At 35.7% G+C, this 25,412-nt stretch overlaps 1 protein-coding gene across 1 annotated transcript in view; it reads left to right on the top strand.

Annotated features, from left to right (window-relative positions):
- The window catches only part of KLHL1 (kelch like family member 1), a 183,692-nt gene that overhangs the window by 116,581 nt on the left and 41,699 nt on the right, over positions 1–25,412 (top strand). Inside the window, exons 5-6 of the mRNA XM_066313373.1 lie at positions 986–1,198; positions 19,629–19,815. Coding sequence (XP_066169470.1) covers positions 986–1,198; positions 19,629–19,815 — 400 coding nt within the window. The remainder of the gene's footprint in view (positions 1–985; positions 1,199–19,628; positions 19,816–25,412) is intronic.

Here is a 25,412-nt window from a genome sequence, read left to right as displayed (position 1 = left end):
TTAGTCTGTAAAACCTTATGTCTTTGCCGGGAGTGGGGGGGAAAGTCTCGTCCAAGGGGAAGGTCGAGTAATTGTGACAGAGGGATCTATTGTCTGTTGGAGATGGGGGGAGTGGGTGTGTAAGCTGTGGTTCTGTGTGAATCATTATCTTTCTTGGATCCTCTGTCATTAAAGTTAGTATTGTTGCTGTTACTCTTTGTTTCCTTACCTCATTGCTGTTTCCTGTAAATTGTTCCTATCTCAACCAGTGACCTTTACCTTTTGTGCCTCCAATTTTCCTCTCCACCCCACTGCAGTGTGGAAGGGTGAGGAGGAAAGTAGAGGAGCAAGACAGTGTCAATGATTTGGAGTCTCGGTGGAGGCACTGAACTGGAGAGTACTGTTCCTAAACCACAATACCATAGTTTTCAATACTGTGAATTTCAGTCTTAATTGCTGTAAACTATTTGCATAATAACTGGTTATTAAAAATCTGTTCTAAACAAGGTATAAAAATAATCCTTAAGTCATGGTGTTGATCTTCCCCAAAGCCTTGTCGTATGTGTAGACAGAAATCTAGATATTCATAACTCTGTATGACTGACAAGCTATTTATGAAATAGTAAAAGAAAGACAGTGGAAATATCCAGGGAAATGTAATATGTGCATGTAAAGACTTGCAATATATTTAATGTGGTCAATTACAACTGAGTTTATAAAAAGTTTGAACAATGGCCTTATCTTATTTTGAAAATTTTTAATTATGATATTACCATATAATCCTCATATTGTTTTCAAAATATATTTATATATGAATTGCAACTATAGCTGTGGAACTCTAATAATTTATGTTTTGTCTTGCTCAGGATTCTCTATAAGGATATGGCAGAGCATACCCATATCTGGACATGACAGATATTGACTAATCCTATGGCTTATTAGCTGTAACAGTTATTTTTATTTTCTTTGCATATTACTATATCTGAAATACGTTCTTTCTTCTCAGGAAAATATAATGGAAGTCATAAGAAATCAAGAATTTTTACTTCTACCTGCCGAAGAACTCCATAAACTTCTTGCCAGTGATGATGTGAATGTTCCTGATGAGGAGACGATTTTCCATGCCTTAATGATGTGGGTGAAGTATGATATGCAGAGACGATGCAATGACCTAAGTATGCTGCTTGCTTATATCAGATTACCACTCCTTCCACCTCAGGTATTTTTAAAATTATGTAGTCATCCTTATCATAACAAGAACATCATCATTATTGTGTCTTTGTGAAAATCTCATCAGTTTATAAGCTGCAGCTTGTGGATGCTCTGTGTGCTTAAAAGCAAACCTGTTCAGAATCAGAAAAAAATACGTGGTAACCTTTCACCCAGGGTGATCTCAATAAATTTGAGGATTGGGCCAACACACTCACAAGAAGGGCAGAGTTGTGAAACTCAAGAGGAGTAACTGCAGATTTCATGATGTGCTAAGAAAAAACAGACAGAATAATAAATATTCTCAGAAAAAAACAGCAAAACCTAAGCAGAACAAACAAACCAACAACAAAAAGACCCCAAGCATGTGGGGTTTATGACAGATACCAGGTTGAGGATGAGTATGAATTAAGAAAACTGTATTGTCCTACAACATAAAATACTTTGTCACCAGAAAATACGAAGTTGTTATTCCCATAATACCTGCTGCTGCGAAGGCTGCACCAACACTATTGTTTCCAATTTTGTACTCCACATCTTGAAAGGCATAAGAAAAAACTGGAGAAGGTCCAGGGGTGGGCCACCAAGATGGTATGTCTAGGAAAAGAGAAGCAGAAGAAGTGGGCTTGTTTAGTCTAGTGAAAAGAAGGCTAAGCGATGACCGAACAGCAACTTATGACCCGAAGGTAAGATCATAGAACCACATTCTTGAGTGCACCACAAAATGTAAGAAGAGACAAACGCTCCAACTTGTAGCATGGACACTTCAGGTTGGACATTGGCTTGAGGAGGAATCACTTGGAATGCAGTGAACAAATGCATCAGATTTTTCAAAGTTTAAGGGACCTCCTTTATTGAAGGTTTTCCTGGATTAGCTAGACCAGATCATTAAATCCAATGTTGGCAGAAGCCCTGATTCGGGTGAGTTGACCTAGATGGCCACTGGAGATCATGTGGATCTCCACTCCTATGAGTGCTTCTGTGAATCTGTGATTCATGTTTCAGCTCCTTTGGTTTGCTTCCCCCCACCCCTCCCCCCACCCCTGAGAACTAAGTAGCAATTCTTTTCCATAATTCCATAAATAAAATCATTCTCCTTTCAGCTAGTGTACTGGTCCTGGCTGGAGTGAACTTTCTTCATGGCAGCTGATAATGTGCTGTGCTTTGCACTTACTAATAAAACAGAAGGTGAGAGTTACCCATACTCTTAATAGATCCCTTGGGGCACATGAGAGTGAAGCAACACTGAATGACTGATGTTTTAAAACACACACATGTAGGCTTAATTGTAGAACAGTTTGGTTGCACAGAAAACCAGGTATATAGCTATTTACAGCCTTAAGAGCATAAAAATATCACTTAGGAAAATGTATAAGAAAGAAAAGGAAGGGATAAGAGTAGAAAGACCTCACCACCTATAGGCCTCAAGACAAGACTGCTTTGGGGCAATTTTAATGTCTGTTGAAGTGATGGCCACCATCTTGGTTGAAGTGAAAGTTTCAGACTGGATCACCTGGTGGTGGAGGAAATCCCACTGAAATCCACAGCACAAAAGCTACTTGGTTTATATTCCCACAAGTAGGAAAGCCCAAGTACCTCTCCTGGAGTGAGGAATTTCAACTGGATGATGTAATGTGGATCATGGGACCCTTTGAGAGTCTTTGACACCTTCTAAGATACAGCTGCCTTATTGCATCAATGAATTTTGAGTCCCTTAAGAACCATTATGGCCCATCAGCAGAGATTGATATCTTTAGGCTATCTGTGAATGTACTTCCCCAAAGGGGAGATAGCACGCTGAGTCACTTGAGTAAGGACAAAAAAACAGTACTTTGCCTTGCAGGATTTGCCTCCTCTCTTATCTAGTTCAACACCAGCTGTAACCTGGGGTGTCAGATGTCCTCCCCCTCTGCACCTGGGAGGTTACTTTGCACAGGGCAGCCTGTTCCTCATTGTTTGAGCCATCAGCATTCCAATCTCTCTTCCAGTGTCACTTCTGAAGTGCCCCCTTTATCTTACCTCAAGTTCCCCTCACAGCCCAAATTCTGGTTAGTAGGCATATTTGGGGAGATGTGAGTATTGATGGTTGCAGATGAACAGATGTATCTGTGTAGTTTTCTGCCGTGGGCAAAAGTCCTCTGATGATTTTAGCAATATTTAAGCCACTTACCATTTCAGTCTCTTGCACAGTGCTGGTAACACATATTTTGGTTATTGCTGAGCTGCATTTATATAGCAAGGAGGTAGGTGTCTAGGGAGTTTGGTACATGAAAACAAAAATATTTAAAACCTGTTTATAAGGAAATCTAGAGAGAAATGTTTTATAGTGATATACTGGCAATTCTTTTGAACTTCCTGTTCTGTTTAATCTGGAAATCAGGTCTTATACACTGGTGCTGGTCGGTAATTGAGAACTTCATCATAGATGTATCAACTGTAATGCTAAAAAGAAAGGTCTCTTTCAAAATTAGAGTTGAGATGTAGCAAAATTTAAGCAAAAGTTATTGAGAACAAATTTTTGATAATAAAAAGTAAGGGGTCCCCCCCCCCACCCCGGGTATTTCCAGGGTATTTTTTTCCTGCTGTGGTTTATACTTAAACGTGTATCAAATAAAACCCTCTACCATTTTCTTTGCACTGAAAATTAACTGAAGAGATCTCTGGAAAGAAGCCAGGTCAAAATTTGCAGCTGATCATTGGACATTTGAAAAAAAAAATCCCAAAACTATTTATGTTCCTTACTTTTAAATTTGCCTTAAAAGGGTAAAGTCAAAGACTACAGAAATTATTAAGAGACTGGAAAATTGTACTGAAATCCAGTTAAAATGAAGGTTTAAATCTTTAGTCTGAGTTTCCATGATACCACATTTCACTCTCAAGGTGCAGTAATTATATTGGCAATATAGTCAGACTTAAGCAGTACAATATCAAATAATGTAATTCATAATCCAGTAGATAGATTTAGGAGAAGGCAATCAAGTATTAGCAAGTTAAAAGGAAACTATCATGAAGCTGAAAATTAAATAATAGATCCTGCAATGTTGCCAAGGAAACTTTTTTTCTTCTTTGATTTGCCTGGAACTGTCTTCTAAACAAAAATGGTTCCTATTTCTTCATTCAAGTCAAAAAAGAAAGATTGGTGGTTTGGCCAACATAAGAATATATTTCATATTATAATATATAATAGTATAGGTAATAGGCAGTATTATGTAATAAATAATATAATAAGAAGAACAACTTTCAATAAGTGTTCCAGATATTTTATGTTGATCCATATAGAAAACATAATTTATGCTCATTTTCATTCTTAAAGGATTTGGGGAGAATAAAAATTAAGTGGCATTTTTAAACATTGTTACTGCTGAAGTATTTTAGATTATTTATTTGAATTGTTAATTTACAAGTTTATAAAATATTTTCTGTGACTTTTGATAGCATTTTTTACAGAGAGTAAGTTAAAAAACAAGTTAAGAAACAAGCAAAAACTGTATTTAAGACTAAGTTAAGTTAACTGTATTAACTGTATTTTGTCAGTTATTTGAAAAATATAAGAAACTACTTTTGTGGCTAAATGATGCCGCTGTTGTCCTCAGTTTTCAATTTTTGAATGTATTTTAAATAAAGCCCTTTTAATGTTAAAAAAACCCAACAAAATTATTACATGTAAAACAATACACAAATACTGCAGATTGTTTATATATAGGGGTGTGTGTGTGTGTGTGTCTTATTTTTACATGATATAATAAACACATTCATAATCACAGAATCAAAATGACAGAATGCCTGAGGTTGGAAGAGACCTCTCAATAACCTCTGGTCCAACACTCAAGCAGAGATAACCTGGAGCCATTTTCACAGGACTGTTTTAAGTAATTCCAAGGATTCTGCCAGTGCTTAGTCACCCTAACAGTATAAAAGTGTTTCCTGATGTTCAGAGGAAACCTCCTTTGTTTCAGTTTGTGCCCATTGAATCTGGTCCTCTGGGCGCCACTGAAAAGAGCCTGGATCTCTCCTTTATGCACCTTCTGTTCAGGTATTTATGAACATTAGTAAGATTTCCCAAAGGCTCCTCTTTTCTGGGGCGAGCTAACCCAGCTCTCTCAGCCATCCCTCATAGGAGAGCTGCTCCAGTCCCTTCATCATCTTTATGAGCCTTCATTGTATTCTCTACAGTATGCTCATGTCTCTCTTGTACTGAGGAGTCTAGAACTGCACACATCTCTCCTGGTTTGACCTCACCGGTGCTGAGACTAGGGGACAATCACTCTCCTTGACTTACTGTCAGTACTTTGTCTAATGCAGCTCCAGATGTAACCTGCCTTCTTTGAGAAAGAGCACAGTGCTGGCTCCTGTTCTGCCAAGCTGCTCTTTGGCTGGGTGACCCACAACATCTATTAGTGCATGAATGCACATTACACATATGCATATTTTCATACAAATATGCATATGTGTAATATACAAATATACATATATACGTGGACATACAAATATACATGGACATACAAATATATATGAATTTATTTAATTCTTTTATAGTAGAATGCAGTTAGGAACTCTTTTCTTAGAAGTGAAAGCCTGTAATTGTGGAAAGATATATCCACTGAAGTATGATTAGAGCAGTTGAAGGTGTTCTCACCTAGTTCCCTGATGACATGTGATTACCATTTCCACCTCTCAGGGAGCAAAACATCTAAATTGTCACTAGTTGTATATAGGCAAAAGTCTAACCTTGTTCGCAACTGAAGCTGAAACATTAACTTCTGGCCATGAAGGCAAAAGGCATAGGATAAATTATATCTGTGCCACTGAACTCTCCTTGTCTTTCTTTCCACCTTTCCCAAAACACTGTGATTTATGAAATGTTTGTATCTCCTATTCCCTGACTCAAGCTGTACTGTGAAACATTCAATGCAATGCAGCAGCATAGTCGAGCCTCTGACTATTTTAATTACTAATGATGTAATCACATTCACTAAGATGAAAAGCTGTTTTCTGCTGTTTGTCAGTGTGCAGTGTAATGTATCTGTTGATGTTGATGCTACCACATGAGCCAAGAATGTGTGCAGCTTCTGTTGGGCAAAACATTATTTTTATGGTGCTTTTAAATGTGTGAGAAGTTTCTAATGATACCTGGGCTGCTGAAGGAATTTACAAGCAGAGAAGTTAACATGGCACTCAGTACCTAGAATAGCATGACAGTAAAGATGAGGATGTTTAGTGTTTTTAAGCAAAGACATGCATGATGAAAAGAACACAAATACTTCCTTATAGAAATGCTTAAGTTAAAGCTAACTTGTATTCTACCAGTCTGCTGGGTTTATAAAGGCTGTTTTTTGCACCTGCCTGTAACAGTAGATCACTGGTTTAACTAATAAAGTTAAAAAATAGCATAGAGTAAAGCAGAGATATTACTGTCTTTTCCTCTGTAACACTTTTAATAATATCACTTGCAGAGGCTTGCAAATCACATCAGTAGGGTAATGCATAGTCTTTGAGTATTAAACACACTGTGGCTCAGATCCAGAGAATCTGTTATAGGCATCTAAATTAGATTTCTTGCCCAGGAGCAGAAACAATGCAGTCCTTATAAAATGAAGTACTTAATACTCTGTAAGCCACTGGATAGAAAGTGAACGGATCCACATGAGTTGTCTTTTTATTTATACAGAGATGCTGTAGGTAAACTGTAGGAAGCGCTGAGCCTCTAAATTGCCTTAGAATTCACACATTACATCTGACTGTAAATGATCTTAAAACCGTATATGAATCTATGTGTAATTACTGAGTAGAAACCCTTCAAATCTTAGCTTAGGTAACTGACATGATCATGTAAAGTGTAAATAAATTCCTTACACAACTCAGCTGGCATTTGGCAAAGTATTTCTTTGTACTACTAAAAAACCCCAATTAACCAGGCAGTTGTCAGACAGGTTCATTAAGTTCTGACCTTTTCAACATATATTGAACTAGAGGAAACAAGTGAAGGTTCCATTGCTTAGCAAAAATGGAGGGAAATAATTCTATGTCTGTCAATCTTTAAATTTGCCTTTGAGACCATTGTGATTGATAATATGAAATGAGAGTTTTTCTCTCTTTTTCAGTTCCAGTGTAACTAAAGAAATGCAGCTGATAAGAACTCACACCTGGATAGAGTTCTAGGTTTTTAAGATTGGCTCCTACCTATTGGTTTGGGGTAAATTGTAAGAGTTTGTGTAATCTCTGTCTTTCAGTCATTTCTAAATAATTGCATACCAGGAGATTATAGCTTGAATTTGAAAAGACAGAAGGTATGATTCAGTTTCTTCTTCACCTATGATGTGCAGGCTTCTCCACATCAGTTAGATTCCTAACTTCTCACTGTAGGCAATGAAGATCTGGTGCACTTCCCAACACATAGAAACAAACCTGTGTGTTGATTTGAGAAGTTCCATGGATTATCACGCTGCCTGGCTCCAAGCAATTTTTCTAGAAACATTACCTTATAAATTCAGTATTATATTTACTGGCTCTATGTGGATTCTTAGACAGCCTGTGGCATCTCAGGTGCTAAATATACTTGGTTTTGTGAAGGTGTCTTAAGCATCATTCAATTTAAATGCCAGCCTCTATCAGAATATTGTAAATTTGGGAAGGTGATGAAATTTGACAATATTTTAAAATAAATATTTATGTTAATTTCAACTAAACAAAGATAAATTAATTACCTTAAGAATTAATAACTTCTCAATCCGCAAAAAGTGAACTTCTGGCAAGCTTCTATGATGATCTCCATATTCCTGTCTTATCAATGTAATATAAATTTGGGCTTAAATATTAGTTGCCTGTATAATGACAATTAGTTGAGTATAGCCAGTAGAAACAAGTTAAGCTGTTATTTTTTAATTTTTCTCATATAGACCATACAGTAAAATTAACTTCTTTTGTAGAGCTGCTCTGACAGTGAGTGTAGTTTGTCAGCTGATACTTTACCTGAACAAAGATAGATATGATACTTCAATGCAGTGTACAAGGTACAGTCCAGAGGAAATTTTTTTTGTCTTTTAGATAGTTCTAAAATTGTGTTAAAAAAAAAAAAAAAAAAAAAAAAAAAAAAAAAAAAAAAAAAAAAAAAGTCGTGTCAATACTATACTTCTGTTGCTTATTCTCCGCATTTTATGTGAAATGCTTTGGAGAATGTATGTTTCATACATGTCCCCACTAGAATGTATAGACTGAAAAGAGAAATGGGAAAACACATATTTATGGATAAATTAGATTATGTTAACTGTCAAATCAGTTTTTGAAGCTCTGGTCATATAAATAAGAGGATATCTTTCTTTGACCTTTGAAATAACAGCTTATTTAAATGAGTTCCATTCATAATACGGTTACATTCACATAAAATTGTGTCTTCAGTTTTGAGAAGACATGTTTTGCCTGTTGCTTATGTTTTTACAGGGTTGTATGATCTATAGTCATTTTTTGGCAGGTGTATATCTTTTTTTCTCTTACTGACTGTCAGGTTATATATAATCATATTGTTGTGGGTTTACCCTGGCTGGGTGCCACTCTACCCCCTCCAAAGCTGGACGGGGAGAGGAAGTACTATTAAAATCTCATGAACTGAGGTAAGTTTTTCTGCTAGTTGTTGATGTTCCATAAATCATGCCTCCAGAAGTCACGCAAACATAACTTATTGAACCCAGTTAGGACAGAGATCAGTATCTGCTGTCAGCAGTTGTTAACTACAGGTACTTTTAAAAGCAAAAACCTGTTGCTGTTGATGTCATTGAAATCTGTCACTCAATTAAAGAAGGAAGGAAAAAGGGAGGGCTAAGAAATAGATTGAACTTACCCTCTGTAATGTTAAGTCCCTATTATTTGTAGTCTAGTGCTGTTTTCTGCTTTCTTCTTTGTCTTTTAGATTGATTCAACATAACAGACAAGCACAAAATATTATGCATTTTCTTTTCTAGTTTTAGTTGAATCATCAACATTTCAGAGATTGTGTATGTCTTAAAAGAATTCTTCATATTCAACATCTCTAACATTTAGATGCGAAATGTACTATCTGGAAAAGGTTCTTAAATTCTTCCCCCCTCTGTGATGGTTTCTTATCCATCTTTTTTGCTTACTTCTAAGACTGAAGGTTGTATTTTAATCAGGAGAACATTATTTATAGGAAAAAATATTATTTTATGTTCCACTTTATTGTACTTATTCTCATATAGGAGTTTTATGAAAATTACATAAATTTTGGTAGGCTGCAGCTAAAAGGTAACTACAGAAAAAATAATAATAATAAAGCCAGTAATTTTCAAATATGGGCTGTTAGTTGTTATTGACTGAATAATGTTTGTATTCCATTTGCTAGCATCTGTCATGCTTTTACCTAATCTCCTATTTATCACTTTCAGAAGGAAAAAAAAAAATTGATTCAGAAGAACTTAAAAAATAAAAGCATCTGTCTCAAACAAAAGGAGACCAGCCAACATTTTGTCAAAGGCCAACCTTTTTTTTTGCTTCTAGTGTTGGGGTTTTTTTAATACATTTCCTGTTTTTCTAATGTTATTGGGGTTTTATTAAATTTTTTTTCACTTCCTTTTGAGTGAATTTTGACCTTTTGAATGCAATTTGACATTTTCTTATTTCCTGTGTAGTATTTTAATACTGTGGCAAAATAGACAAGCTCTCAAAATTATGAACTTTTTTTTTTCCTCTAGTAGAGAAGAAAAAGTACAAGGTACTCTACAAGACATTGATCTTACCAAAATTTATCCAGAAACTTAAAATTTACTATTAGAAGCAATTTATATTGAAATAAAGGTATTTTTCTTCATTTTCTGTAGAGTGAGCCTAGCATGATAAAGCAAAATGTAGATCTCTGCATCAGTAGAACTGTGTAAGGTTGCATATTAGAAGATTTTGCCTTCCTTATTTCAGCCTCTCTGTAAAATGCATAGATTGATAAAGTTGTTGTGAAAAGATGTCACTGGAAGCAGAAGCTGGGGTGGGAGGGTTTAAAACAATTTCTCTGTTCCTAAACTGAATAATGTTTGAATGAATAATATATCTGGTTGATAAGTCAATTGGTCAAATTAGTACCAGTTTCAAAGGCAGATCTGGTTGTACAAGGAGTTCAACAGAAGTCAGTATGCATACTAAAAAAGCATGGGCATATTTCAAAATTAAGTTAAAATTTTAGCACTGATAACATGGGTTTAGTTATAGAAAATAATACTGAAGATTATAATATATGGGTTTGTTAAATCATAATTTTTGGAGGAGAGTTAATGTTGTGAAAGTGATTTCAATACCACAGTTTAATTACTTGCCCACAGATGCTACCAATGAGTGTTCCAATTCCATGACTTAGGCTATTTGAGAGGAAGGGGGGGAAAAGTAAGTTTCTTTATTTCTGTATCAAATGTACACCCTCAGAGAATGTTTGTGTATATGGTTGATTGTTTCTCTAATAAATTCTATAGGGTAAACTAATGATAAGTTAAGGAAAACAAACTTCAGCTGTGCTTCGGCTATATTAATTATTTTGGTTTGGATTTTTTATTCTGATGTGGGGGAGGAATAAGGAGGACGGTTATAACTGAAGGGTAGAAAGCCAATTTAGAATTTCGTCTAAATATAAAGTAATTTTTAATGTGTTGGGGGAAAGGAATTATAAATCAATTAAATACTAAACACATTTCCTCTGCCAGTGACTATGGTCACCAGAAATGCAAGCTTAGTAGATGTCAGAATTCAGATCTCAGAATTCAAAGCACATTTAGATCTTTTTTCCAAATTTGCAGTCTGAGACTAATCACTGTTACTGCTATGTGACTGATCTCTTTGCATTATATTATCACCTGCGTGCATACAGAGATCACAGACCTTGCAGTCAGACTAATGAAAGTCTGTGGTGTCTAAGCAGTAAATCCTAATGTAGATTATTTATAATAGAAATGATTAGCCAAATGTTTCAAGGCAGAACTGGTCTAGAGTTTGTTAAAGTTTCTTATGTCTGCTGCATCTTACTGCTGAGGAGAAAATAATCTTTGTCTGAGAATACAGAAATCTGAGGGATTTAGTATAGTCTTTCTTCCTGAGTTGGTTGAGCAGCTGGTTTGACTAACACAACATGAATAATTTAGTCCATAAGCAACACAAATATTGAATTTCATATACTGAATATTTGTCTTACTACAGAAAAATGCCTGGAAATCTCTGAGCTAAAAAAAACCTTTACTGAAATCATTAATTAAACATGAATAAGAAAAAAAGAACTTAAAACAGATCCAGAATGTTCAATGAGCTGGAAAATAAAATGGTAGAGAAAAGAGATGTGCTAAATTTGAAGTATTATTAATTGCAGATATTTTTCATTATTTTATTTCTGAAACAAAATATTGAAATAATTGTTTTAAAAGCTAACAAAACCTCAAATAAAAAATTAGAAATAGGCTTTAAAAAAAATCAATATAAGGTTCCTGATTACAAGTGAAGTAAGTAAAGCAGATTGTATTAATATTGTATTAACTCAGTACCTTCAATCCATAGCAAAACAAAAAGATCTTTTAGTAATACTGGAAAGGTTCATATGGATTAAATGGGATTTAGAAATGGAGTTGAAACTCAGCTACATATAGGATCAGGATGAGATGTTGACTCCTCTGTATTTAGAAGTCCCCCAAAAAGTTAACAACTTTTATAGTTTTTTCATTGTTTAAAACCTAAAGGGGAGATTGAGGGAATTTTTAAGTGTGTTCATTTTCTTTATATAAAAACTATTTGCAGATCAGGATCTGTATAATAGATGATACTATTGATAATACCTCAGAGTGCAAAAATTGGCAGAAAATAATTTTATGATTGCAGTGCATTTTACTGTCTAGATATAGTAATAAAAAAAAAAGTTAAGTGATAAATATATTTGCAGTAAATTCACAATTTTACAATTCTTGATGGTATACCTTCTGCTGTGAAAAACCAAGAGGTTTTTATGTAAAAAACTGTCCCAATTTTTAAATTAATCCATAATTTCTGATGTCTTTTTATGATGACTATTCAAAATTTTGGTCTGAATTTGAAAGGATTTAAAGTTTATTCTTGTTTTCTGTCTTAAACATTGTAATAGTGTATGGATAATAAATAGTCCCAAGTATTTTCTCACATAAACAGTGCAAATATGCTTCTCTTCTTATTCCTTTCTCTTAGAATTTTTTCATGAATACTTAATTTAGTGTGTATAAAAATAAGATTGACTGTATATTTTTCCTTATTTGAAAATATTACTGATGATTGAAATATCTTGCTGATTTTACTTTTCTTTACTTTTTCTTACTTTATTTTTCTGAATAGTTAATAATATTACTATTGGACTCTACTTAAATGTCTAATGTAAGCATGTAAGTTAATACCTTGCATTGTCAGGTAAGCCATAACAATCTTTTACTAAAATCTGTTCTTTTCAAGAATAAATGTTAAACAGAATATTTGCTTAATATTGGAATAGCAAAAATTAAAGTGATATTGAAAGAAGCAAGCCATACTTTAATTCCATTCCCCAGTACCTGTGATTAATTTTATAATTATCTTTCATTTTTTCCTTGAGCAAAGGATGAAAGTTAATTTAGAACTAAGCCATAGTATGGGATAATTTTGGATTCTGATATAATTTCATCCACTTTCACATGCATGTCAGCAGCTTCACACAAGAAGAATGTAGTTTGGATGCAAGATACAGTATGGATATTTAAGATGTGGAAAGCTGGTGGTGTGGTTTAACCCTAGCCAGCAACTCAGCCTCACACAGCTGTTTGCTCACCCCCCACCAATGGTGGGATGGGGAAGAAAATTGGAGGAGTAAAAAGGAGTAAACTCATGGTTTGAGATAAAAACAGCTCAATAGGTGAAGCAAAAACCGTGTGCATGAGCAGTGCAAGGAGTTATACACTATGCAAGTGTCCAGTCATCACCCGGAAAGCTGGGCTCCATTATATCAACAGTGATTTGGAAAGACAGACACTGCCACTCCCAATGTCTCGTCATTCTTCCTTTTTCCCCTGGATTTTTATGCTGAGCACGAAACACCATAAAATCTGGAATATCCCTTTGGTCATTTGGTGTCAGCTGTCTGAGCTGTGTCAGGTCCCAATCTCTTGTGCATGGTGTGGGTGAGAGGCAGAAAAGGCTTTCATCCTGGGTAAGCCCTGCCCAGCACTTGCAAAAATATGCCTCTGTTAACAGTGTTTTCAGCACAAATCAAAAACACAGTCCCATAACAGCTATGAAGAAATACGTCTATCCCAGCCAAGACCAGCAAACTGGTAAGAAAATGTGCTATAATTTTTCAGATGAAATTGGAGAAAAAGGAGATTTGTTCCAGTGTCTCACGATGAAACAAAAAGCCTAAACACAATTAAATTACTTCGGTCACTATTATGCCTATCCCATAAGTTCAGATGTTTTTAACAAAGTTTCAATACATTAAACAATAGTCATTTTACCAAGAGAAGTTCTATGTTCTATCCAACAGAAGTAGCTCAGAGTTTATTCCTTCTGTAAAAAAAGAAGTAATACTTCTTAGGGGATTCTTTTTTTCATATTTGCAGTGAAACATAAATAGCCTGACTGATATTTCTTAAAAGGGGTATATTTATATATATATTTTAGCCAGAATAGCAATTAATTAAGTCCTAATTTGCAGTTGCCATAATTTATAGGCATTTCCTTCAACTGTCTTATAGTCAGAAAATACAAAATTTCAAACAATTTATTTCTTTAACCAATTAATTTTTGATGTAGGAATCATGACCCCTACCAGCTTTGGGCAGATAAAAAATTATTCTAATTGGAGTTTTGTCGATGGAAACATAGCATTTCCTAACATTTAGAGCAGCTTGAGCATGGTAAGACTTTGAAACTATACTGAGAACTATTTCCGTAGAAAGTTTCAAAGCAGAATATTTATTCTTTCCAGAAACTCATATAAACCCTTTATTTGCTTTTCATTTTAATCTGTGCAAAGAACAATCATGACCTTACATTTCAGAAGTCTATTCTTTCCTGGTAGCAGCATTACTGTGATCATCAGCAATAACCAGCCGTAACAAATCTGTACATGGAAGGAGACTCATAAAAGGACAATGATGGCTAATCAAACTTCTTTCTTGAAAAACATTCAAAATGCAAACTTTAGGTCATTAATTCTTCAGATTTTTGTTTCACATGGTAATGTGATTCTCTGACTCAAGGGTGTTAAGAGACTTGGGATATATTTTGGATCAAGGAAGAGACTTGTGGTCTTTTTTAAATGAAATGTTCCATGAAAATCCACATTTCATTTATTCACAGTGCATTTAAAGGACCTTTCACTTTTTGTTCCTCTGTTATAATTATTAATACTATTAAGATAATTCTAATCCTCTGTTCTGTATGACATTGGCATGTATGTTTCTAAGGGCACAGAAATTGTTAGGGCTTTTCAGTGAGAGAATGGTTGTAGATACTGGGATAATATTTAGAGAACTGGAAGTTGCTTTCTGCTTGTGAAAAAATTAATGTGTTTGGGTATGAAATTTAATCCTAATCTGTGGTGTACAGAATAATTATATATTATTAAAGATTATTCAAGAGTCTAAAGTATAATAAACACTAATGGGCAGGTACAGACCCCATAATGCATAATTTGGAATGATGCTGTCCCTCTTTGGGAAACATCTATCTCTTGTATTACAGATTAAAACTTTTGCATGTGCTTAGTATTTCATTTTGACATATAGGGCGTACTTTCTCACTTTGTTCACTTTTATAGCCCTGATATCTGTCCTGGAGGAAATACCCATGCTTTTTCTTTCTAGTGGTAGGAATCCAGTGGTGTTTCATCCTCTCCACTTCTGGATATTACTCTGTCTGAGGCACATATCAAGGTGGAATCTGAGGTTAGTTCATCCTGAGTGAATATTGTTACACTTTGCACTTTTCACAAGATAGAAAGCTCTATGTAAATAACCAGGGGATATTCTGTGCTTCCTCAGAAGTATAAGCTCACTATGAAAGCTTTGGTGAGGCAGCTCTTTGCTTCTTCCATTGCCTTGTAGTCTCTTGCAAGAGGGAGTAAAGGAAAGAAGTATTTTTCTTCCAGGTAGGTGGTACCCCCTTATTCCCTAGAAGTGGCTGAATTTCATCCCAGATGACGCAGGATAAAAAGAGACCAGTTGCATCTCTCAGGTGATCGTTTATTAGAATGTGTGTGACTTTGCTTAAGGTCATTCAAATCAAGTATTCAGATCCCCACAATCGTTGCTGCGAATCACTGGGGTAACAGATGGGCTGGGAGACATCTGTCAGGAAGCAACCTGCTCATCAAGGCAGGAAGGGAGGAAGGAAAGAAAGAGGGAGCTGAGGGTAAGAGCAAGGCAGGCAGCAGGCGGTGCAATCCTGTGGAGCACCCACCGTCGGTCACTGAACCAGTACCAAACAACTCCTTTTTCCTCATTAGGCTTGACTTTCCTTTTGGCAGTACTTGAGTGCTTTACACTCCAGATCTCAAACTGAATGGGCTTCACTGAGTTGAAACATGCCTGCTCTCTGCAGCATGGTGCTGAAAGCCATTTGGAAATACATCTAAGAAAGGACTTTGGGGGGTTTTAACTGGTAAAAATGAGAAACATGATGACACAAAGTGACAAAAGATTCTCAGGATATTGTTAGTCTGAGAAGCTCTAGCAATGATAAAGTTAACTATGCTGGCGTGGCACTATATTCTAGTCTTTTGAGAAGCTACAGCTCTGTGAATTTCCAGATTGCAAAGCCCGTCAATAATAATTTAATATTAGATACAATTCTCTCTTAATGAAGTATGTCATAGACATGGAAGAGCAAGCTGAACATATTACGGTTTCCAGGGAAATATCCTTATTAACTGAATTTCCTGATCAAGTACATCCTGATTTAATAAAATATATTGATTGTTTTGACATAATCAGGAAATATAGCTATGGATAGAAAACCTTTGAAGCAGATTAATGAAATTTAGACAACGTGAGATAGCTTTATATAACTTCTGGTTTCTAAATAGTAGCTTCAATTTAAATTAATATTTTTATTTTTCAAAACTTCTAGCTTTAAGAGATTTAGAAATACAGTGTTTATCACAAGTTAGCCCATGTTCTAGAAAAGTTAATAGAGGAATGAATAATTCATTTTTAAGGAATATGAACAAATGTTTTTGTTCACATTAAAATTTTAAATTATATTTTTCTGTTATTTTTTCCTTTTTCTATTCATTTTTATGATGAATTTCTAACTTTAAAGGAAAAAAGGTTCAGCTTTTATTTGTGGTTGGTGAATTAGGTCTCAGAATTTTGAACAATGTTCACAGATTATTTTTCTTTGTTTGAAACACCTGACAACTCAGTTGAAAGATTTCAAAGATAAATATTTGCTTTAAGAACCTAAGCATTTCTGGGTAAAGGAGTAGCAGTCTAAAAAGAAATCACCAATATTATTGTTAGACTTTGATCCTTACTGATATGATGAGCTTGCCATAAAAACCTTTGTCATTAATTCCATTAAGCATTAGAAATCTATGTAACTTAATATTACCTCAAATTTGGACAGAAGAACTGGTAAATTGATTTCTTAGCTCTTATGCCTGTATTCTGTTTAGTTGATGTTGACAGAGTACTCGGTTTAGTTCTGTAGTCCTGAATGTGTGTTAAACAATCATTTTGCAATCCTCCTGCCTAAAATCTGGACATGATTTGTCTTCAGATCTTTGATTTTCTAGTCTGTTGAGCAGTGTGCTGAACACTGTAAAGGAAAAAAAAATCAGAATATATGAAAATTGTTAAGATCATGAGATAAAAATTAACCTGCTGTTATGAAATATCCCTTGCACTCCTGTTTATAAGCATATTTTAAATATTCTTATTTAGTAACATTAATTGAATAAAAACCACAACAGGCACACACAAGTACACAGAACCCTTTATCATAGAATCACAGAATCAAACAATTATAGAATCATAGAGTGGTTTGGGTTGTCAGGAACCTTGAAGATCTCTTCAATCCACCCTCCCTACCAAAGGCAGGTGCAGCTTCCACTAGATCAAGTAGCTCAAAGCCCCTTTCAGCCTGGCCTTGAGGCCTGAACCTCCAGGGGTGTGACATCCACAATTTCTCTGAACAACCTGTTCCAGTGCCCCACCACCCTCAAAGTAAAAAAAAAAAAAATTCTCCTTATATCTGATTTAAACCTACTCTCTTTCAATTTGAAACCATTCCCCCTAGTCATGACACTGCATACTCTTGAAAATAGTCATGCCCCATCATTCCTGTAAATTCCCTTGAGGTACTGGAAGGCTGTAATTAGGTCACTCCAAAGCCTTCTATTTTCCAGGCTGAACAATCACAATTCTCTCAGTTTTTCCTCATATGCTCAATGCATATTCCTCTAATCATCTTGGTGGCCCCCCTGAGGACTTACTCCAGCAGGTCCATGTCCTTCCTGTGCTGGGACCCCAGGGCTGGATGCAGCCCTGCAGGTGGGGTCTCACCAGGGCAGAGCAGAGGGGCAGAATCCCCTCCCTGGCCCTGCTGCCCACGGGGCTTTGGATGCAGCCCAGGACACATTTGGCTCTCTGGGCTGGGAGATGTCCAGTCTCTCACCCACCAGCAACCCCAAGTCCTCAGCAGGACTGGTCTTGATCTGGTCATCTCCAGCCTGTGTTCATACTGGGAGCTGTAACACGTATTGCCTTTCTTTCAATCTGTTGTGGTTTAAAAGGAAAACAAGTGAGACGCTCCAAGTCAGAAATAAAATTCAATGAGACGAAAAGGAACAAAAGGTAAAATAAAATAAATACAATAATACAAAAGACCACTGACAGAGTCAGAATACAACCTGAGCAGGGTGATGGAAGCAGTCCAGATGAGATGGTCTTCCTGAAGCAGTGTTCCCATAGAAAGGACTGGTAGCTCTGGCTGTCTGGGAATCCAGTGGGTAAGAGCTGCCTGTACTGTCCCAAATCCCAGCTTATATCCAGGTGAGAATGCTTGGCTCCTCCCCCTGGGTGGAGCATCTCACAATGGGATGATGAGTCATGGAAGAGGGCCTTGATGGCCCATTAAAGAGAGATAGCTCCTGGAGGGAGTTATCTATGAGTCCTGCAGCAAGGCATTGATGGGCCATTAACAGAAGGCACCCCAGAGGGAGGGAGGCCTGGAAATTCACTGCTCCCACAATTGGATTCATCAGTTCATGAAGATGGTGATAGAATACATCCTATACTACAACCCAGGACACAATCATAGACTCATTTCGTGACTGATACCTAACATCAGCAGCAGACAACAATTCTCTACATGTGCCAGCTGTTAATATTTTAGATGTCACAGAAAATGTGTTATCTGCCAAAGGCTGACAGATTGACAAAGGACATTCTAGCTTTTTCTGCAGCCATTGAAGTCAAGATAAAATAGCTGAGAGTTCTTAAAAGGAATCTAGTTTCCTGTCATTAGGCAACTGCAAAACAGTTTGCATATGTTTGCATATATATGTCTGTGGGAAGACATCCTCAGACTTCAGGAATTAAATTCTACTGCTTCCTGGCCTTTAGCTGCTTCTCTGAATATTATTTGATCTCCCAGATAGATGTTCTGTGATATCTAGAAGTTTACCGCACTGTACAGATATGCTGTTATATGCAATTAAATCTTGCTCTAATCTGGATACCTTAGGTTGTCTGAGATGCCTACATAGGTCTGGCAGATACAGCACAAAATCTGCATGACCTTCTTCTGGCCTGACATCAGTGAGATTGCAGAATCAAAGAATCATTCGGGTGGGAGTGGACCTCAGGAGTTCCATAGTCCAACTCCTGCTCAGAGCTAAGTCAGTTGTGAAGTTAACCCGGATTTCATAATTTGATTGGATCTTGAAATCTTACATGGTAATTCACAGTATCTGAAAAGCTGGTAGATATATATCTACAGGCAAGTGAATCAAACACATTTACAACTTGCAGCCTTCTTCTTTGGAAACATAATAGAATATTCTTTTACCTGTATGCACTGAGCACTGTTTGTTTTGGGGCAGGACATAATTTCTATTTTGTTTTTAAAATAAAGAGCCTTCTGGGTTCTTTCGGTGTTGTGCTGGAAACCATAAAAAAATAAGTCAGCCTACAAGAGAATATTTAGTTTTCTTCAACGCCTTCAGTAAAAGATAAGTAAGATTGTAACCTTAAGGACTAGTGAAACACTGGCCTTAAAAACCTTTAAAATCAATTAACTGTTTAATTTTCTCTTTGTGTTCCAAGAAAAAATGGCCCTGCAAAACTGTATGTTCTAGAATGAAGAAATATGCTTGTGGCATCCATTTGTGTTTCTCTCTCATTGCATGGTATTGTTTTTCTAGGAATTTCTAGATTTTTTTATTCACTTATTGTCATTCACAGATATTGGCTGACCTGGAAAACCATGCACTTTTTAAGGATGACCTAGAATGCCAGAAGCTTATTCTGGAAGCCATGAAATACCATCTTTTACCAGAAAGAAGAACTCTCATGCAAAGTCCAAGAACTAAGCCTAGAAAATCTACAGTTGGAACACTTTATGCTGTTGGAGGAATGGATAACAACAAAGGTAATATAGGATATTTGTTGCTTTATGATTTATACTTCATGTTTTCTTTATCAGAAAATGGTGAAATAACTTTCTGTTCCAAGATTGGTAGGGGAATGTCTAAATCAGTCAAGAAAAGTTGCCGAAATTTTGGTCCCATTAAAATCTACTGATATTTAAGGAAAAGCATAATAGAGTTAGAGAAAAGAAACTGAGTTTTGAGTTAATTCTTTGTTAAAAATATTATTATTTTCAGAAAGAAATTTAACAAACTGGAATGAGTGTAATATACCTTAGTTATAGATTTCTAGAATTTGTTTTTCCTTTGTAAGTCAGATACTTGTCTCAGTTTTTTTAAGCTATGATAAAAGGCAGTTTGATATGCAGGTGTGTTCAATCCTCAAGTGATTGTCTAAAATATTGTGGATGATTCATGCATTTTTCAATGCAGAATTTTTAAGTCTTCTCAAGAAAGAAGATAACTACCTTCAACTATATTCTTAGATTGTCAACAGATAAAGGAAAGTAAAATTACACCCATTTTTCTATGAAGTAGGAAGAAATGAAAATTTTATTAAAGCATTTTGTTGTTATTTGTTTGGAATAACTTATGATGATAGGTTGTGCTTTCATTTCTGGTAAGTTTAATCCATTGATTTATTTATAAATGAAACAAAATATTTGAACTAAAAGCTAGTTATATTACAAGCTTATATACTCAAAAAGGCTTTATTATTATTTTTTGTGATATTCACTAGCAATTCCACAGCATTTAAATTTTCATTTGTGCCCATATTTAGACTGAAGACTATACCTTCAGAAACACTAGTTCTAATATAAAATAAAAAAAGTATAGTATAGAATTACATTTCCAGTATTTCATAACTCTGTGTGTATGTGTTGTTATTGCAGTTGTTTCACTAAATAGTGGCAATATTGTTTGTAAAATGCCAGGGCATGTTTTTCCCATCAAGTTATGCTGGTGATTAGAATGTGTGACATCTGTGGCTGTGTGAAAAATAAATGGGTGACATCAAGAGAAGTATGACAAGCAAGTCGGGGCAGCTTCATGTTGATGGAATGAAGCTGTGTCACAGGAGGTTTTGATCAGATATCAGGAAGAGGTTTTTCATCCAGAGGGTGATTGGGCACTGGAAGAGATCCCCAGGGAAGTGGTCACAGCACAGAGTCTGTCTGACTTTAAGCAGTTTTGGACAATGCTCTCAGGGACATGGTGTGACTCTTGGGAATGGTGCTGTCCAGGGCCTGGAGTTGGACTTGATGATCTTTGTGAGTCTCTTCCAAGTCAGCGTATTCTGTGACTCTGTGACTCTGTGACTCTGCCCTTTGATCCTGCTACCTTGAAGCTCATCATGGAGTATCCATCCTGCTACCTTGTGGTCCATCCCCCTCTGGGATCCCATAATGACACAGAGCTTCTGAAGCAAGTCTAGAGGAGGACCACAAAGTTGATCTGAGGGCTGGAGCACCTCTCCTATGAAGGCAGGCTGAGAGAGCTGAGACTGTTCAGCACAGAGGAAAAAAAGGCACCAGGGAGACCTTATAATAATCCACTTTCCAGTACTTAAAGGGCCCAACAAGAAAGCTGAAGACAAGTGTTTTTTTACAAGGGCATGTAGTCATAGGACAAGGGACAATGACTTTAAACTGAGGTCATGGGTTTAAGTCATTAAAGACATACTAAGATGTAATTTGCTACTGTGGGTGGTAGTGAGAGACTGGCACATGTTGCCCAGAGAAGTTGTCCCATGCCTGGAAGTGTTCAAGGCCAGGCTGGAGAAGGCTTTGAGCAACATGGTCTAGTGAAAGGTATCCCATATCAGGGCTCAGGGGTTGGAACTAGATGATCTTTTGAAGGTCCCTTCAAACCCAAACTGTTCAATGATTCTGTGACAATATGAAATTGCTGATGAAAGAGCCAATACATGTATATATTCTTAAAGTAGCTGTAGACTATTTTTGTCCTTTTAATGTTATAAACAATTGTGTAATTTAATGTTAGGCATAGATGTGCACAGAACAATGTCTTTGGATGATAAAATACAAATTTCCTCTTAGAACAGATTATAATAAACACAAGCTTTCAGGTAGGAAATGACCCAATAATAAACCAAATTTGGGTGCAGCTGTATTTGTTCTCATTTTCTATTAATATCTGATCCTCAATAAAAATACAGAAATAGTTAGGATGACAACACGAGGCATATCACCATTACCACATCAACACACAGCCTATTTTGCAGATTCAGGTCAGGCAGAAGCAGTTCATTTCTGTAGCAGCAGGAGAAAACACAGAGCAGCTGAGGTTCAGCCCTCTGTTGATGCAATCTCTGACTGAAAACTACCAGGACTTTTACACATTTACAGCATATCAGAACTGCTTTGAGGATGGGCTTGTTATGGCAGAGGAGCATCTGCATAGCAGGAGCCTGTGTTACAGCTGATGCAATATGTATTCCCAGAAACTCTGGCTTTGCAGCTGTGCCATCTCAGCCTGCATCTGTTCAGCTCATCCCTCTTGTGATCCTGCTGTGTTCTTGACTAGCTTTTATGCCCAGTGAGTCTTGTTTCCACACGTCCATTCAGGAGACCTGAGCGCTGTTTTCCTGCTTTGAAGAGTCACTGAGTTCATAAAGTAAGCCTGGGCTGGGAGATGATGTTGATACTGTATTATCTCTCCTCAATAATTTGTATTTATTTTTTCTCCCCCAACTTTCTTCGCTGGAAGGATATGGATGGTTGCAATTCACAATGATGTATTTTTAATACTTCCTGATGTTTGCTACCAAATGTGAAACATTGCAAATAATTAGATGAGCTAGACAAATTAGCAATTTATTAACTAGCATATAAAATAGTGGCTAAGTGCAAATATTATGAAAGCATTTGAAGGTTATATGGCTCATCACATAAAAAGTAGCCTAGCATGCTAAGTTTGTTTTGAAATCTCTTCTATAATTATCTTCCTTTCCATAAAAATGAAGTGATTATTAAACTCTAGAAAACAGCAACTGGAATTTTGCCTGATGTGAGAAATTAATGCAGCATAGTACTAAATGGATAGAGAGGAAAGTATCAAAGTTAGATAAATTTGTAATTTTAATTTCCTAGAAAAACTGAAAATTTAAATCTCTTTTTCCACACACCTTTGCTTATTTATTAATTTAATTTTAAAGCTGCATATAAGAAACACATTTTCTCAGTATGTCTGCATTAATGGAATGAGATGCATTACTAGAGTGTGGGTATGTGCTGCTGACAATGTTCCATTCACTTTACCCATTAATATCATCACACTGACTTCTCTAATTTGGATTAGCAGTATTTAATCATCTAATAGTATACAAAAATCCACGTATAGAGGAGGATGATAGACTGAAATTAATGAGTAATTTCAAGAAGTGGACATAGAACAATTTTTAGGAATGATTAAGCTCTGACTTCCTGCAGCCATCCTGGAATCCCAAATATAGAGCAGAAGCCAAGTGGAAGAACGTGATGTATATGGTCTGCTTTAGATGTTGCTATGGAAAATTATGAGCAAGAAAATATGCAGGAAGTGGAGATTGGTGTCAATAATCAAGCAGAGTTGCAGTGATGCCAGAATGCTGATTAATTTCTCCTGTCTCACTAGGTAGCAGTTAGAATAATAAGGGACAAGGAGAACTTGCAGAAAAAGAAAACAAAGGTGTTCCAGTAACTATGATCCAAAACCGCTGATGTATATTACTTTTGGGATAGTTCCAGATTAGTTCCTCAAAGTTCTAGACTAGTTATCTGTTTACTGAATCCCAGTCTTTAAGTAAATACATGGCAAAAAGAAATGAAAAGTTGCTTGAGCAAGCAATTCTTCCATAAAAAAGTGACAGGAAATTTTAAAAAGTGATGGAATAGTCAGTTTGCTGAAACAGTGATATTAAGTGATTAAAGAAATCCTTCTTCAAAAAGTACCCTGGTGGTAAACAGGTAAGGTTCATCATTAGTCTGTATCAAACAATAATAAAAATTCTTTTATTTTTGTATAGATACTTTTTACAAAGGTCTTTGCTATTGCCACAGATATATTAAAAAAATTAACCTTTTAAAATATCAATTTGAGGCCTCCCTTCATTCTTCCTTATACACCCGCGTTGTATATTTTTCCTTTTCTTTAATGTATTTTAAATCATTACAGTAATCCATTTTGCTTTACAAATATGGTTTCTCAAATGTGGTTTATCACTTATATATATACATATATATAAAATTATTTCACAGGAATGTCACTCAGCATAGCTACATGAAATTACCCTTGTTCTAATGAATTTTGTAGATGTCTGTTTTTCTGGGCTTTTTAGTTTTGGGGTTTTTTGTGGGGTTTTGGGGGTTTGTTCATTTGGGTGTTTTTTTCATTTTGTTTCTAGCAAGACATTTCTCAGAGCAGATTTCATTTAAACTTTATTTATTTTAATTTTATATTTTTCATTCCCATATAGGCATATTTTTGAAATGCTGAAAGAAATATTCAAAATCCTATTGTAAATACTGTAAAAAAAGACATATAAAATATAGGGAAAGATCATGTTTTCCCTCTTAGGTAGTTCTTCTAGCATCTTGAGATATGTGTCTGTGTGTCTGAGTTATCTGTGACTTGAATCTGCCTCCTTCCTCTTCAGTATAGTGGGAGTTTGTAAAAAAAAAAAAAAAAAGTGAGAACTATCAAGATTGTTAGATGGCATTTTTCAAGTCGTAAAAATTGCTACAAACCACTTTGTCTTCACATACATAAAACATTTGGCAGTATTCATTATCTATCCATTTGATACACAAAACTATCTTGAGTAAGCATCGTATCTTCATCTTACTTGCATTTTCATTAGTAATATACGATGTACAGTAACTGTGTTTATTTTCAGAATGTAGGCTTAAAGTCCTGTATTTGTATAATGTGCAAACAGCAAAACCTACTTAAGAAGATAGAGTATTTTCCATTAAAATAAAGGGAAGTCCTAAGTGTTTATTACAGAATATTTCTCCTTGATGTGCTTTTTGAAAAGTTTTATAGAAGTATGCATACTTTGTAAATATAGTTATGTATGTGTTTGTATCAGCCCTGTCTGACTCCAGGAGCAGTCCCTGTCAATCAGGAACAGAAACAAACATGCTGTTGTTACCTGTTGCATGAATAGATGTTCACAAAAGAACTAAGAAGGGACAACCTGATGATCCTTCTTGCAATCCTACTCTTTTTATTGATAACATCACATATATGTCATTACCACTCTTCTGTTTGAGTTTCTTCTGCCTTTGGTGCCAATCTGTTTACACCTGTGTTTTCTATGAGGACATTTGTTATCTTAAAAAATCATGTAGTCATAGCCTTAAAGTACCTCAGGAGGACAATAAGCCAAAAAAAATTGTGCCTCTGACATTTCAGGCAGCTGTCTGTAGACCACTTTTTATTTAGATACCTACAGTTTTTCTCTGAAGTCTTTTCTGCTCTATTTAAGTAGCAGTTCTATCTCAGCCAAACAACTGCAGTGTTTTCAAGTATCAGAAGTGAGTAATTTTACAGAGATAGATATGTAGGAGCTGTGAAGGGTACTGGGGTTGTTTAG

Source organism: Sylvia atricapilla, chromosome 2 (genome assembly GCF_009819655.1).
Source record: "Sylvia atricapilla isolate bSylAtr1 chromosome 2, bSylAtr1.pri, whole genome shotgun sequence".
Lineage (NCBI taxonomy): Eukaryota > Metazoa > Chordata > Aves > Passeriformes > Sylviidae > Sylvia > Sylvia atricapilla.
Note: the sequence above shows the minus strand (reverse complement) of the source record. Positions and strands in the feature narration are given on the sequence as shown.